Source organism: Triturus cristatus, chromosome 2_1 (genome assembly GCF_964204655.1).
Source record: "Triturus cristatus chromosome 2_1, aTriCri1.1, whole genome shotgun sequence".
Taxonomy (NCBI): Eukaryota; Metazoa; Chordata; class Amphibia; order Caudata; family Salamandridae; genus Triturus; species Triturus cristatus.
This window is the reverse complement of record NC_140581.1, coordinates 306,310,676-306,327,798: the sequence shown is the minus strand read 5'-3', so window position 1 is coordinate 306,327,798 and position 17,123 is coordinate 306,310,676. Positions and strand designations below refer to the sequence as shown.

The window sequence follows — 17,123 nt, the reverse complement described above, 5'->3', positions numbered from 1 at the left end:
CTGTGTATCTGTGAAAATAAAGCCTGTAACTCTAGCTGCTGAACCTGCCCTTTGGTTTCCCATGCCCCATCTATTAGCTCTACTGACACAGAGCATGTGATCACCATTGTATTGGTTAGTGGGAAGAAGTCTTCAATTCTGTCAGCATTGCATGCATTTTCATTCGAATTGTTAACTCGGAGGGTAAGCTGTTATATGTGTCTTCCTACAATTCTATACGTTCTCATGTCTGGTGATTTGTAGTAGCTTCCTGCCTATGGAGCCTGCGCTCCTAGTTGTATTTATTGTTCATTGACAATCGATCTAATTTGAAACGGCTGCTTCACAAATGAACCGTTTCCATGGTGATCCAAAATTGGGAAGCTCATGAACATAGAGAGAGTGGATGATAGAGGTCCGAAATGAACCTAGGAAGTGCAGCTCTGGAAATGCACAAACGAGGAAGATTGCACTGGACATAGCACGACTCCATGTCCTAGGCGGTCTGTTGCCTTCGCAGGGTCACTTTCTCTCAATCGTGGCTGCAGGCCTGTTTGCTCACCAAGAAGCAGAAATGGCGATTATTGTGTCTGCCCCAACCCTCTTCAACTAATGTTCTCCATCCTTATCAACTGAATTTTTAGTCTTTGCACACAATAGGACACGAGGGAATGGGAAATCCCTCTCATAAGGAGATGGGAGTGTAGACTGAATAGATGCCAGAAAGTAGGATCTAGCCTTTGTGCTCATAGCTGCTGATAGTTGACATATTATATTATACCGCTCCTCGTGATTGAACCCATCGACCCTTTTCGCTCCATGGCAAATGGAACAGTCTATCATCTTCCACTCTTATTGAGTTTCATGGTCACTGTAGAATAACGCCCAGCCCTCCAAGCAAGAATTATAGGTTTATCAACAGTGGCAAGAAGATGTTACTACGGAGTACCTCTTTCTGTAAGGCAAGGTAAGATGAACAGATTGCGCAGATGCTCTTTAAAAATGTACTAAGGGTCAGTTGATTCAGGATGTTTGTCCTTGACCGCATGAATGAATAATTGACAGTCTCTATGACGGTGGCTTTGATATAGCATAACAAAAAGTGAGCACACTCTTTAATTGTGTCTTTTGTCAGTCCAAAGTAGGGCAATTGGGGTAACATCTCTATAGGCGTGGCTGAGGTCTTTCTGACTTATCAAAGAGGCCTATTCAGTGCTTAATGTGAGGCATGAGCACCAGTTAAGGACAAATTAATTTATGGTAGGCCCAGGGAGATCAAGTGATTTGCCCAGAATCACAGGATATTGAGCTGATGCCCAGGCTCGAGCCTGGTTCCCCATCTGCAAAGTCGGCAGCTCTGGCCAATACGCCACATACCCCCACCCTCTTCCATGGTTAGTAGTTGGTTCTGTATTAGGCGGCTCTACCAGGAGAAATGGGCTGGTGCAAGCTGCCTCCTGATGAGAGCCTGGCACTTATTTGTTTTACAAATTAACCCCTGGGCATAGGATATAGTTAGAGGTCTGCCGTTTGAGGGTTGCTTCTTTTACACACATCAGCACACAGTACTGATACCAAGCACAAGTGTTCCATGTGGGATTCCCTACTCTATTCATGTATCGCACAGCTCAGGAAACAGCCATGTTGTACCTTGCCATTCAGTAACCACTTGGGGAGACATTCCTAGCTATAATGTAATTTTTGTGGCGGTGCCAATTTTGAATTCCCAATTGGGTAAGTGGAAAGTTTATAGTTGAAGAAGGGGATATGGAAAATAATTTTCTGCAGTTTACAGTGTAATTTTGTTGATACTTTAAATTTACTAATTAAGTGTCTTATACATAGAAGGATGCCATTGGATAGACATTAGAATAACCTGATGGCGGATGAGCTGGAGTGACACAATCTCTGATCTTAATACAATACTTTCAGCAGTACAATCCACATCCAGCCTTCTCAAACAACAATACGTGGACAACAAACTAGCTGTTCGAAACGGGGTTATTAGTTGTGCCGGATGGGAGGCCTGCGCAAGTTATATGCCCAATTTCCCCTTACTGGAAACCAAGCACCCCATTGTAGCACTTGACTCTCTCTCGGTAACGAAGCAGAGCAGACCAAGGCCTACCCAGGTGTAGGCTAGTAATCTCCATTCACTGACACACAATAATAACAATCAAAAAATGATTGTCCAGTTGGTGCTTTTTCTTTAGAAAGGAAAAGTACACGTATTACACACACCCTACTAAATACTATGCATTAATTTAAAATATATTCATAAGGCAGATTTAAAAATACCTTCGATTATAGCATGAAATCACATTTAATCTCAAAGGATCATGAACCTCCAAATCACAGTGCCCCTCCCCCCACCTATACCAGACAATTCTTCACCATACAGGGGTTATCACTTGAGATAAAACACGCCTATTGGCATTATCAAGGGTTCACCATATTACAGGAACAAAAAAACATATTTTAAAAGCACCATCATTTTCTACGTAAGTTCACTGATCAATAATAACCATGGATCAGTGCAGGTATTAATGTCACTAAAGCTTCATCAGTAATCACTGTCAGCATCATTTCAACAAAACATTTTAAAATTAAATAGATCTGTGTGCTTTTTATATACTTTTGGGCCACTTAAAATGCAACCACAATAGCTCTTAGAGGGTGCCACTTTCTATCCACTTAAACTGTAACCATAGATCCTGACGCTAGAGGGTGCTTCACTTCATGTGTTTTCCTCATACACTTTTAGGCCACATTAAATGCAGCCACAAAACCAACCTACAGGGGGTGCTGCACTCCCAGCTGTAGAGCACATGCTCTAGCCTTGGGAGGGCTTAAAACATAACCAAAGTTTCGGAAGGGTATCCATTTGTAGACCCGCCAGACTTTGGGTCAACGCTTTGGCAGTCACTTAGGCCTTCTTGAGGGGCAGTGGGGTGATGCTGCACTTCTGCAACTCCCCATGCTCTCTTTACCCTCTGGTGCGGCCTCTGCCATCCTGAGGCCCCCACCAACAGTAAAAAAATGGATGACAATTGCAGCCCTGCAGGGCATTATGGGGTGCTCCCTTCCAGAGCTTGAATATTTTAGAAGTGGCGCCAGTCGGTTTCTTTGTTGTTCCGCGCAGCCTTGCGGCTTTCCTTCTTTCCCCCCCCCCCTCCCCCCCAGGGATGCCCGATCCCACCCAGGTACTCTGGATGCCTGGATGCTGCCAAGCATTGGGGGCAGCCTATGGAGTCCACCCCAAGCCGCATCTCTGCAGCCACGGGAGCCGACAGCTCTTCTCTCCCTGCCTGCTAATGTGGACAGGTCGCTGGTGGTGGCTGCCTGCTCCATCCGGCATGGGCACAGGCCCACCACAATTGGGGGATTGCAGCGGCTTTCCTCCTTCCTCCTTTTAACTGCTGGGGCCCAGAGTTGGGGACCGGCACCACCTTCACTTGGAGGGGGTGCCATGACACCCCACCCCCCCACAGCTACGCGCATTAGGGCCGAAGTTGGTGATTCCAGGCCACTCCTTTGCCTCTTTGGAAACGCAACAGCACTCCCCGCTTTTGTGGTCCTGGGCCCCTGTATAGGAAATCCGGTCAGATGCACGTTCCCTCCCAGGGTCACAAGAAAACTCATAACAGTTCTTGCGCCTATCCCTGGGACCTGGCCTACACCCGGGGTATTCATTAAATATGTGGCAGAGCGCCACACCCTCTGTTTGTTGGAAAGAGGCCAAAGGTCACCAGCCTTAAAAAGATCATTACTCTAGCCCCATTGGTCCGATTTGGATGCTCTTTAGCTCATTTTACTCCAGGCGGTGAGCTCTGGCCCTTGGAGAGACCCAGTAGTCCTGGGGGCAACTGTGGCAGATTTGTTTGTCCTTATTGGTATCAGAGGATATCTCCTTCCAGTTGTCCATGGCTGCCGCAGTCCCATGATCCAGTAGCAAAGAGCACAAAAGCACCATCAGCTCCTTTTCTCCCTTCCTAAACAGTTTTTAAAAAGGGCTGTAAAGTTCTGGATGCCAGACACGCCTGGAAAATTCTAGGGTGCCATATCCCCTCTCCACCCCGTCCCAGTGCTCCTGCACAGCATGCTGGGACAGTTCAAGATTGCATCATCCAGGAGTCCCTGGTCTGGTCACATCTGCTCCTGGCGTCTTACCACTGCTCCTTGCTGATATCCCTGCCAGGTCCTTAACCAGCAAACTTAAAAGAGGAGTTCCCTTCTGTGTTGGCTCCAGTTGTATGGGCTTCCTCCTTTGTTCAGTGGACCTGGGCTGGCCCCAGCCCTGGTGCAGTGTGACAGGTAATTAACAGCTGCGGATCTTAATCCCCACACCCTTACTGGTCAGGAGATTAGGGAAGCACTGGTAATTACTCCTTTTGTGTGGGCTGGCCTTTGCTCCCTGTGCTGGTGAGAAAAGGCTTGGGCCGGTGTATGATCCATAAATTGTGCAGATGCCTTCTTGGAACTCACAGATTTGATTTTGATGCAGATGTTCCGCCCCATTTTCATAGGTCACTAGACTTTGCAGGCCAAAGAGAAGCAGCACTGCACTCTATGGCAGATATCCCCCTATGTGTATAATAGTGTCACTACAGGCAAAATAGTAAACCACACTGACTTTCCCTATGAGTGTACACTAATATTATACGGCCTACCTCAGGCTAATATCTAAACCTGCATAGTCCTCTCTCCACCAGGCTAATCGTGCGATGTTACCGACTGCGCACAACAGTAGCCTCACAGGCGCAGCCCTCACAAATGTGTTCATGTATTACCAGCCAAGTGCTGCTTACTCTTGCTGTGTTGCAGCAGGCTGATCTTAAAAGGCAGACACTGGCGGTGAGCACACGCAGTCCATTTGCCATGTGATTACCTTGTGAAAGATGTAGTGTGACAGACTTACAGTAACAAAGTCCAAAACTGAGTGATCCAAAAAGCAAACAATCTGAAAGTATTAAATGGGTGGAACCCGTTTGCAAAACCAGCCAAAGTGACAAAAGTGGAGAAAATGTGGTCTAATCTAGTCTGGTATGACCTGGCTGGGGTATGAAGAACACATTCGGTATTGAGCTAAAGATGGCAAAGGGGAGAGAAGGTGGTGTTGAAAGATTGGGGTGTTGGGGAGGTTAATTGGGAATGGGAGCAATGTTGCTGGTATTGAAAGGTGGAATTTATTGTAATTTCCTTGTCCTTGAAACTGAATAATATCTGTTGGAGTAGTGTTTGCAACGCTTGTTGTCCATGAATAATTTGAAGTTCAGGGCGCATTCCTGTTAACCCATTCTTCCTTTAGGCTGTATCACCTGTTCTTGATCACAGAAGGACAGTGGTCACAGATGATTACAGCTGTTTCAACAATGTCTTTAACATTCAACATTTTCTGTTGAATGCAATGAACATGTTGACCTTTAAAGAGCTCAACTAGTGAGCTGAGATTTAATCTGATCAAGTATTGTCAGTGAACGTAGTTTGCAATTTTCATGTGAAAGTCTTGGGTAGGCATTGATATTCTGCTTTGATTTGTTATGAGTCTTGTTTTTTGTCAGGGTCCTTATCCTCGTAAAGAAGAAGTAGATGCTGACCTTATTAATGCAGGTAAGCCACTTTTAAAAGGTTTCCATCTATTTATCTGAAAGTAATAGGATTAACAGATCTATCACTGGTAGGGATAATAAGCCAATGTTCTACAGCCGTGAATGAAATGCAGTTTGGAAGACATCATTGTTACTGTATTATGTGAAGCAGAATGTGGAGGTTAACAGAGAGCAGAACTGTTGTGTGGAGCTGATTCATCTTACAGAAGAATTTCAGACATACTGCCTTTCTCCAGTGTATTGTATATTCTCATTATTATTGGTTAGGGTTTTCCATCTGCTCATAATCGAAACCGTAATTAAAATAAATAGTTATTTAGCAAGTATTCAGAGTGGAACGTCCTCTACATGATAAAATGCCATGTAATCCTGCCCCAAGAGAAATTGGTATCCTGACTTTTATTTTGGCCCCTGTGTCACACTAGTCTAGCGTGGTTGCAGAGACCTATGCCTCTTGCTGCCAACATGAGGTCCTGGACCTGGCGTGTGACCTGGAGGGGCTCACCAAGTATTGCTTAAACATGAAATAACCTGATAAAACAAGAGATGAGAGGCATTTGGCAAAACAAGTACAGTTCATTTAATTAAACATTGTGGCCAGGAGCTCAGACACAGGCATCGGGTCTGCTGACTGTGTCTCAATTTACAGTCAATCTAACATGGGTTTTTATAAAGCTCATTCAATGCAATAAAATAGTTCTGCAATCACTTTTTGGTAAGTAATGTGTACCGTTGTCTTTTGAAGTCATAAATTAATGTATTGGATGAGGAACCCAGGTGGACCTCGATCTTGCATGGACACAACATAGCCAGTGGGTAACCTGTCAGGATGTCTGGGATGGGGAGCATGTAATCACTTTGTGTACTGTGTTCTGATTGGCTATGTGTTCCTAACTTCATGTGGCATCTGCCTTTATGGTGTTTTGGGAACACGCACACCCCTCCAGCCATGTGTGCTTTAATTGGGGCCAATCTCCCTGTACCATTGTGGTGTCACTGCGCCTATCTGTGGGATTGATCCTGCATTTCTTGTTTGCGCATTTGTCTGCCAGCTACGTGCCATCCCACCTGTGAACTGTCAATCGGGGACCTCTGGCCTGGGTCTCGGGTCCTACCTAACTACATATTTCTGAGTCGAGGTTAACATGGAATTAGTCAATAAAGATGCGATTTCGTTTTTATACATGAATGTATCGTTATTTATATTAACATTGACTTTTTCAGTATTTACAGAATCTGTGGCTAGAAGCCTTTACCAGATGAATAAGTTACTTACCTTGTGTAACACTTTATTTGGTAGATACTCTACCTAGCCACAGATTCCTTACCGACCCACCCATTCTCCCCACTCTGCGAACAGATTTCTAGGGCCAGGGATGTTTCTCTTTCAGGCCCCAAGTTTCCCACATCAGTGGTCAGAGTTCTTGGTGTCCCCGCGCCCCCGAATGGGAAAGTCGTGAAAAGAAACTGACATCAGAGCGCTCTGGTGGCACCTATATAGGCACAACCAAAGGAAATGATGGACGGAGTGTTGCACATTGCAAGCACTCACCCCCAGTCAACTGATCTGGGTTTAATCCATCACCATTCTTTAGCCCACTCTGCCACCCCAGTTCAGACATGGCCATATGCAAATCAGTCTGACCCTGTGCCTCATGGGAACAGTCCAGCCCGAACTGAACGGTCCTAGGAAGCTTGTTTCCGGTCCAGGGAAGACATGGCTTGGCAGTTCGGGCTGGACTGTTCCCATGAGGCACAGGGTCAGACTGATTTGCATATGGTCATGTCTGAACTGGGGTGGCAGAGTGGGCTAAAGAACGGTGATGGATTAAACCCAGATCAGTTGACTGGGAGTGAGTGCTTGCAATGTTCAACACTCCGTCCATCATTTCCTTTGGTTTTGACCTATATAGGCACCCCACACGTCACTTTCGATGATACCATGTGGAGCCGAACAACACCACCTACTGGCACACAGGGGTACTGCTTACGAAAAATGTCCAGTTCCAGGGGCACCTGGGGATGATTCTAAGATAAGGAATCTGTGGCTAGATAATCTCTACCAGATAAGGTGCTACTGAAGGTAAGTAACTTGTTCTGTATGTGTAGTGGTGGCTGCTCACCATCCTTGGCCCAACTCCAAGTGCCTATAGTGAGGTTATGTGCTTATCGGTGTGGCAGTGGGGTCTGAGGTAGGTACTGAGGTGCTATGTTGCATCCTTGGCCCAGCTCCAAGTGCCTATAGTGAGGTTATGTGCTTATCAGTGTGGCAGTGGGATCTGCGGTAGGTACTGAGGTGCTATCTTGCTCCTGAGACAGTTAATATTTTGACAGTTCCTAAGAAACTAGTTAATGAAAGATTTGGGAAAATAGAAAGCAACTAGTTCTATTCAAAATTGCAAGGGGATGCTGCCACTGAATGGCTTGATTACTTCCTCGTAATTTTCAGTACTCTGAGTCCAGGTCTTACTTGTGCCAGTCCTTACACTGAAGGTGGAGGAGGATAGTCAAGGGGATGGGAGGGCAGGATACATGACTAGGACAAGTAAGACATGGATTCAAAGTAAAGAAGATTACCACAAATAATTGGTCCAGAACCTTCTTGTCCTTTTTCCTTGTCCCAGTACTTACTCTATGATGATGTAGCAAGCCTGCTAGTCTTCTGACGTGCAACTTGAACTTAAAAGGCACACAAACACCAGTTAAAATAACTGCCCTCCTGAACAACCATATTTGCCAACTGAAAGTGAGGCAGAAGACAAGCGGGTGAATGACCTTGGCCAGATGACAAATCCACCCTGACTAGGGGTAACAGCTCGGGACTGAAACCCAGAGGAGCCAACACTTAATTCCAAAAAGTACTGAAACTACCCAGCAATTCCCCAAGAATAATCAATTTCTCAACCGATAAAGAACAAATGAAAATTACAACCTAAGGTCTGTAACTTGAAAGACATCTCCTGCTGCCCTGATAATAGGCTCTGTAGTGGCATAGAACACTGTAAGCCAAGCTGACACAATGCCCAACTAAATCTGTAATAGTGAACCAAGCTAACATCCACTACTATAGGTGTACAAACCAGAGACATTGTGAACAGACAGAACCTAAACACCGAAAAGAGAACTGAGCACATCCTTTCATGGAAACACTAGACCCAACAAGGTCAAACTAATGGACATGCATAGAACCCGCAAAGATATAACACTAATTAAGACATGATATAGGAAGTAGAAGGCACAAGTGGAAGTCCTATGAAATTCCTATCACAGCAGGTGAATACAAAAAGTAAGACAGAGTAGTTGCCACCAGTGCTCCTGCAGTACCAATCAGCCAAAGCCAGTGCTACAAAGACAAAGGGGAGCCATACAGCACTCAGAAGTGAATCTGAGGGCAGCCTACCTAGTAGACTCCACTGCACAAACTTCAGCCTGTTGCACAGATTGTCATCACACATATAACCCAACAAATGAAGCACAATAGCGGATGCAGCCAGAAACCAGATTGATGGGTGGAAAACCACAAAAGATGAAATCAGGTATACATCGTTCCCTTCATGAGATACCAGACCCCGTGTTCCCTGATTTAACCTTTTGCAGTTGTCCACCCATGCTCAGGACTTTTTCATTACATAAGGAACACGATTGGATTTGAGCACCTTATTATATATCGGAGAGCGTGCATCCACTTAATCAGGAACAGAGGATTCTGTCCTGAGATATTGGGCATATCCACGTATATGCGCCCTAAGGATAGGTTATCTCTAGCAAACAATCTGTTTGTAGAGACATGATTTGAGACAACCACATATTGTTTCCCCCTTCTACTCCACCTCGAGCCCTGGAATAATATTCGTGAGCGGCCTAATGAAGGTGTAACCACTATTGCGGTTTCCACCGAAACACGCATTATATAATGGTGGACACTGTACGTGCGGATTAAGACAAATGATCTATACTAAAGAGTCAGAAAATGCCTGTATCCAACAATGACAACTAAGCATCTCAAGTGAAGACAGCTCTATCCTTGTCCTAGTGCATTGTTTCCACTCCTGTTATTTTTACTGTGAACACTAAAGGAGATATATTGTGTGGTGTTTGTTATTTGGATATGTATGGTATGTATGACGTGGTATGTGTAGGTATGGATGATGAGTTTGAATGAACTGATAGGGGGACGAAGATCAAAATTGATTGTTAATTACTGGGTTGAAGTCTTTGTATTTATTGAAACATTGTATATTTTTATTTTATTTATTCTATTTTAGAGGTTTTGTATAGCGCTGGCTAGACCCAGAGGTATCGGAGCGCTTTACAGAAGCAAGGTCAAGGCAAATAACAATGGAACAATGTATACATATAATATACAATAAAGGACGGGAGACATCAACATCGAATCAGGAGCAAGGCAAAAAATCTTAGGATGAAGGGTTACATACAGTTAAAAAAATAAAGGGGTGTGACAGAGAAATTTTTGAGGTTACTTTAATACTTAACAGGTGCTGTTATCTGGGAGAGGCCTGCCCCTTTAGCCAAAGGGACCAAGGAAGAGCCCTGGATTCCTATTGAATCCTGCTCGGATAGTTAGTTTGGGTGAAATGCCCTCCCCTTCTCTCCCTCCTTTCAGTAACCCAAGATCTGGAGCGCACGCATTTTCAAGCACCTCATATGGAGGGCTTTTCCAGTACTGTGCACGGATACGGAGGAGAAATGAAATGGAGAGACCTTCAGCACTCCCAGGCTCAATGCCTCGGGCAATGGGATACTGGAGGAAAGGTCTGGAAGCGCATACGCCTATGCCTGCCCACACATGCCTGCCTATACCTGCCCACACGTGCCTATACCTGCCCACACATACAATGTATTAAAATGTATAGTCAATTATTTTATTCCAGATTATGGTTTTTATAATTGAAGTAATGCAAATATTTGTGGCTTAATGAGATTGGGGAGATATTCCCCGTATGATAGCGTGATAATCTGCACTCATTTATCATAGGCAAGGTTGTTCTTTTTTGTTGTTTGGGATTACTTACCCCTGGTTCCCTGCCCATATTGTTTCTCAGGGGCCCTATTTTGTCTTGACCAATCCTACTCTCTCCAGGCAAGGAGGGCAGCAGGCAGTAGGTCAGCACATCAGAGCAGCAGTCCAGCAGAGCAGCAGAGTGTAAGTCCTTTCAGCATCACAGCAGTCCTTTTTCCTGGCAGAGTATCTACAGGTCCAGAAGTGTACTGAAGTGGTGGTGTATGAGGTCCAGTACTTATACCCAGTTGTGCCTTAAAAGTGGGGGAGGGGACTTCAAAGAGATGCCTTTGAAGTGCACAGAGTCGCTTCCCTTTCTGCCCTAGCTCCAGACTCACTATAAGGGGGTATGCCTCCCTTTGTATGGGGACAGGACAGAGTCTATTTAGGTGTAATTGTCAGCTCCCCTCCCATCCTGCCCAGGCTGGTCCATCAGGTTGTGGATTGCCCATCAGTCACACCTACGCTCCCTTTGTGTGTAGCTGTCTAGAGGGAATGCACAAAACTCAGCTGTCACTGACCCCAGATGTGTATTCATAGACCAACAGAGGGCACCAAATGACTAAAGTATGAAACTGCAAACACCCTAAAAGTGGCATTTTCAGAATTACAATGTAAAATCCCACTTTGCCATAAGTTGTGATTTTAATTTGTGATTCCAGAGACACCAAACTCGGGGATTCCATTTCCTCCCCATGTGGGAAATTACACTTCTAAAATGTAGTAGGTAATCCCAATGTTATCCTATGGGAGAGATAGGCCTTGCAGTATTGAAAAATGAATGTATTTACTACCAGAACATGTCAAACGTAAAAGTACATGTCCTACTTTAAATACACTGCACTCTGCCCTAGGGCTGTCCAGGGCCCATATTGGGGGTGAATTGTATGTAATAAAAATGGAAGGTATGGGCCTGGCAAGAGGGTTAACTTGCCAGGTTGATATGACAGTTTAACACTGTACACACAGGCTCTGCAATGGCAGGCCTGAGACCTGATTAAAGGCTACTTAATTGGCCCACTAGTAGTGTTTAATTTACAGGAACTTTAGTAGAGACTTTTAAGTACATTAAATATGCCAATTGTGCATAAGCCAACATTACCATGGTTAGAGTACAGAGCATATGCACTTTAGCACTGGTTAGCAGTGGTAAAGTGCCCAGAGTCCACAAAAGCAGAAGGTCCGAAGGCAAAAAAGGCAGAGGAAGCCACACCAAGAATGCCCAGTCTAACAATTATGAAATACAAAATACTAACAACAAACAATACATTAAGAATGCAAAATATCCAATTAATGTATTCCATAAAGAAACCCACACACTGTAAATTGAAGAAAAAAGTCATTAGGGGATTTCTAAAGAGGAAGGGAAGAAAGTGTCAGCAATCTGTAAACCTCCTAGAACTTCAGAGGAAACCAGAGTGTCTAGCTTAAAGCTTTCCACTTAAAGGAAAAAAATCAACAGAGCAGTTCAGCTCTCTTTTTAGTCAGGGTAGTGTCTAAAACTAGCTAACTACGGAACACTAATTAAAAGCACAATTGAAGGTTCCAGAACATTGATATCTCGCTCCCACAGTCCAAGACTAATCCTGTGGTGACATATGGGAGAGGTGTGGTGCAGCGGCCAGGGCGGTTCACTCCAGAGCGCCGGGCTTATGTTTCGATTCACAGCGGCACCTCAGCACCATGTGACTCTGGGCAATAGCTCGCTTAATCTCCCCGACGGCCCCAGCGCCTTGAGGCCCAAAGGGGTGAGTAGTTTGCAAATACCAGATTTAGATTTATCTGTTGAGAACCGGTAAACTCCTGAAATGCCCATTGTTACACAATTAGGTACACATCTGCTTTTCCTTGAATGTTGCATCTTCCTAATATGCAAGGTACTGAAGGCTTCTTTCACTGTCATACCATCACGTCTGCTGCCAGCTTTCTCTTCCCAGGCCTCACTATCAGTCTAACACATAACAGTAAACCTTGCTGTACCTAACGAGGAATCCGATAATGCACCTGTAGAGGAAAGAGAAACGGCATACTGGGAAACCTAAAGTGTGAAATACTCAGCGAAGGCACAGCATCAGACTATGTTACCTCAATACTCAAAATGGAAGCAGATTACATTATTATTAATCTTTAGCATCAAAAGATTATTATTAAAGTGTGAGTACTTTCTGTAATTTTGGCTAAATGGATTATCATTCAGCTTGGAACAGTTACACATGATTAGTACAGTTACACATGATTTCTCAATGACCTAAAACTACGACTTACTACAATTTTTATTAGAGTGGAACACGCAGATTAATGATGTTAAACACATGTTGGATGTATGATTTACATGCAAATGCTTATCAATGATATATAGAAGGTAGAGCATATATTACGCTGCTCCAGGACGACTGCATATAGCTCATGCTCTTCATTTGAGATATTGAATCTGTCATAGTTCAGTTTTTGTAAGTTTTGCATATCCTAATTGCTCTCTTTTAAAGTGTGGATTGGTGTAGTTCAGTACATCCTTTTAAATACAGGGGGGGGGGGGGGTCGCGTGTATCCAAGCTTCAATACAAATCTACACTCTTCAGTAAGCCTAACATAATGGTGAATCTGAAATGTCATTTGGCATTGGAAAATGATATTCTATAATTGAAAAATAATGTTAGGCTTTGATGCTACCCTAATTTGCAAAGTACAGACACTGACTGAATGCATAATCGGATAAATTTAATTAAGTATGCTATTTATTTTAGGGAAAGAAACTGTCACCGTCCTTCCAGGAGCATCTTTTTTTTCCAGTGATGAGTCCTTTGCCATGATTAGAGGGTAAGTCTCAAGTTGGCCTCAATTTGTTCTATATTACGAAATCTTGTTAGAAATGGGGTTTCTGACTTTCTGGTTTGTTTGGGTACGCAACTAATCCAGTCAGAACCCACCACTCTAGTCAGGGTAACCCCTGCTTGGCAGAGCAGCCAAGCTTATCCCAGAGGCAATGTGTAAACCTCATCGCTGTACATTTTATGCAGGTCCTAAAATAATATTCATTATCCTATCATTGCAAGGCATAACACGACATGCATCATAAATCGTGGCAGAAAATGCAGCAGGTTATGACAAACATATATATCATCCTAGGCAGGTACAGATGGAGGAAGACTTGCCCTCCCACTATACACGATACCGTGATCAGGCCTAAAGTGTGGCTGTAGGACCATCAGCGCGCCTATTACGTGCATTACAGTGATATTGTTGGCTTCCTGGTAAACGTGCGTCCTCTAACAGCAAGGGGCAATGAACAGTGAAGTCTGGTCCACCTGGGTCTGTTACCAATAATCTAAAAGGAAGTATGCACCCTCACTACAAAGACAGCACCAGGTTGCCGATGAGTGCAGGGAAATCCTTAAGAGCTTTCTGGAAATTTACTGTGATTGCTATCTCACTACAACAATCCCTGTCGGGATCAGCTCCCGGAGAACTGCAGAATTGCCGGCACCATCCTGCTCCACTCGGTAAGGGGGGTGGTGGATACCCTCCGTGTATAACCATAATTGCCCCTCAAGACCTCCATAAGCAAGCAGCTGCCCATGACTGTGCGGTGCAGCTGCTGAGAGTCACCCTTTAACAGGGAACACAGCCATGCCAAATAAAGGAGCCCCTCACAACAGGCCTCAACGGGAGAGACACTCTGTCGATCGGAGAACAAGCCCTGCTCTCCGTATCCCTCGAGGCTGGAGTTGAGGGGGGCTTTCAGCAACCAGTGTGCTGGGGAAGGTTGCTTCCTCACCGCACTTGCAGTAGGTGTAGTTGCAGCCTCCCTTGAGGCCGGTGGCACACCGGGTCTTCCTGGAACATGCATCTGAGCCCACAGCACTCACCATGTGCTGGCCCTTGGGACAAGCAGCTCAGTTGCAGTGCCCACCACGGGCTGTTCTTTTGACCTCCCCTGAGACAGCAGAAAACAAAGTTCTCACCACACACTTCTTCTGTAGGTGCCAAAAACAAGGCAGCGCTCACCACACGCGCTGGTCACATCAAGAGGCAGGGAGCAGAAACCGTGCTCCCCAAGCGCTGGGTTCAACAGAGGCAAGGAGCATACACAGCACTCCTTGGAGAGCACTGGGGGCACCAAAGCAAGAGTGCAGGCAGTAGTCCAGCACAAACAGTCCTTCTTAGCAGGTTAGTACAACAAAGCAAAGTCCCATGGCGGTTCATCTTGGCAGCATAACAGATACCTCCTGGCAATGTGCAGATTTAGAGCCAGCAGCATCTGGTTAGAAGTCCCACTCGGTGTCTAAAAACATGGGGTCACACCCCCTGTACTTGTACTCCAAATGTCTTTGTTCCGAAGGTTAGTTCAAACAAACTTTAGAAGTACACGACACCCCCATTCAATCCCCAGCCCTTGCTCCAGACACGCTACAGGGGGGCGGAGACAGTATTGTGAAAGGCAGGCGCAGCCCTGTTCAGGGGCAGGTGACAACCCCACCCATCACTCTAGCCAAGGAAGACTAATCAGGATATGCGGGGCACACCTCAGCTCCCTCTGTGACTGTCTATAGTAAGAGCACAAAACGGGCCCCTTTTAGTCTAAACCATATGTTGATTGGAGTCAGGCTGCAAAGCACAAAGATTCATAAGCACACAGAAATGCCCACCTCCATGTGACATTTCTAAAATAGTAATAAAATCAGCTTTTACCGAGAAGCAGGATTTATTACCACTATTCAAAACAAACCATACATGGTATAAATACTCCTTTCATATCAGAAATTACAACTGAAACACATATTGGGGAATTCCCAATGCAAACCTATGAGAGGAGCTGCTCACAGCAGTGAGAAACCAAATAGGCTGTTTGTCACTTCCAGGACATGCCACACAACAAGGGCACATGCCCTACCTTTTACCTACACATCACTTTGCCCATAGGGCTACCTAGGGACTACCTTAGGGGTGACCTATATGTAGTAAAAGGGACATTTTAGACTTGGCAAGCATTTAATGCAAAGTCACTGTGGCGGTAAACTGTGCATGCAAGCCCTGCAGTGGCAGAGGCCTGAGACAGGTTTGAAAGGCTACATCTGTGGGTGGCGCAAGCAGCACTGCAGGCCCACTAGCAGCATTTAATCTACAGGCCCTGAGTATATGGGATAATACTGTACAAGGGACTTAAGGGTAAATTTAATATGCCAAACAGGGGGAGACCAGTCTTACCAAGTTTGTAGGGGAGAGCACATGCACTTTAGCACTGATCATCAGTGGTAAAATGCCCAGAGTCATAAAACCAACAAAAACCAGGTCAGAAAAAATACAGGAGGATGGCAACAAGTTTCGGGATAACCCAGCAAAAAAGTACCAGGTCGAGTAGTTGTATTGACCACAACTGTTGCAACAAGACTGCACAGTTAAATACTATAGTGTATTGTGTGAAAGTATCTTTGAATTCCTAGTTATTCCTGTTTTCACCTATATTTGTTTAATTAAAGTTTAGAGTAGTTGTGCATGCTGTGTGATTTGTGTTCTTGTTAGTTCCCAGCATGAAGCTGATGATACTTTTTAAAGCACTCTCACTCTGAAATGTACCGGATTGCTTCAGTTCTGAAAGTGGATAACATTGGTGCAGATCAATTTATGCGATAGTCAAAAGTGTGATGTTGGTAATCTAGAGGTCATGGAATGTCAGTTCCTTTCTTCACATGATGCTTGTGTCTTTGTGAGTCTTTTTGTTATATCGACCTCCAGAATTGTATCACTGATTCTTCATCACCTGTCCATAAAACTAAGATTTGATAATTCGGTGCTACAGCCATATAGTAATTGAGAACGGGCCTGGGCATTAAAGAACTTTTGTTCTTTAGAGGTGTTAACATAAAAGTTGACCAAAGTTGGTCCAGAATTGGAGCCCATAGAAATTTCACCCATTTGATCGTAGATATCTTCTACAAAACTGAAGATTCTTTTTATTTGAGCTAGTTTGATGCACTTCATGAAAAGGATAATGGGGTCATATAGTGTCAATCTGTAGCTCTGATCAGTTCCTCTATCGCACACGTGTAGCGCTCTGGGGTGTATTGGTATACAATTCCTTAACAATAAGGATAAAAAAATCTCTTTAAAAGGATCTGAGGAACGTTCACTTATTAGATTAAGGTAGTCTTTGGTGTGTCGTATACATTTTTAATGTTTTCACCTCTGTTCTAATGGTATGCTAACAGAATTGGGAGAGTGGATTTAGGATTATCCCCATACTGCTGATGATTAGCTTCCCTAAAGATGGTGTCATGCCTTCCATAAATCTTGGCTAGTTTGGAAGCAAGTACAGGTGTATCATTTACTCTAGATTAGTTCACCATTGAATAAGGTAATAAGCACACATAAAGGCCTATGTCCTAACAGAGCAAAAGACACACAATTGATGGACGGCTGGAGGGGGGTGAAACCCCGAAACCGGTCCTAGGATGCTTGTTTCCAGTCCAGGGAGTACCTCGCCTGGCAGTTCGGGCTTCACTGTTCCCATTGGGCAC

The 17,123-nt window shown here is 44.5% G+C and overlaps 1 protein-coding gene across 2 annotated transcripts in view; it reads left to right on the top strand.

Annotated features, from left to right (window-relative positions):
* The window catches only part of OXCT1 (3-oxoacid CoA-transferase 1), a 458,536-nt gene that overhangs the window by 228,143 nt on the left and 213,270 nt on the right, over positions 1-17,123 (top strand). For both annotated transcript variants that reach the window (XM_085631175.1, XM_085631176.1), the window contains exons 11-12: positions 5,541-5,589; positions 13,353-13,425. In XM_085631175.1, coding sequence (XP_085487301.1) covers positions 5,541-5,589; positions 13,353-13,425 — 122 coding nt within the window. The remainder of the gene's footprint in view (positions 1-5,540; positions 5,590-13,352; positions 13,426-17,123) is intronic.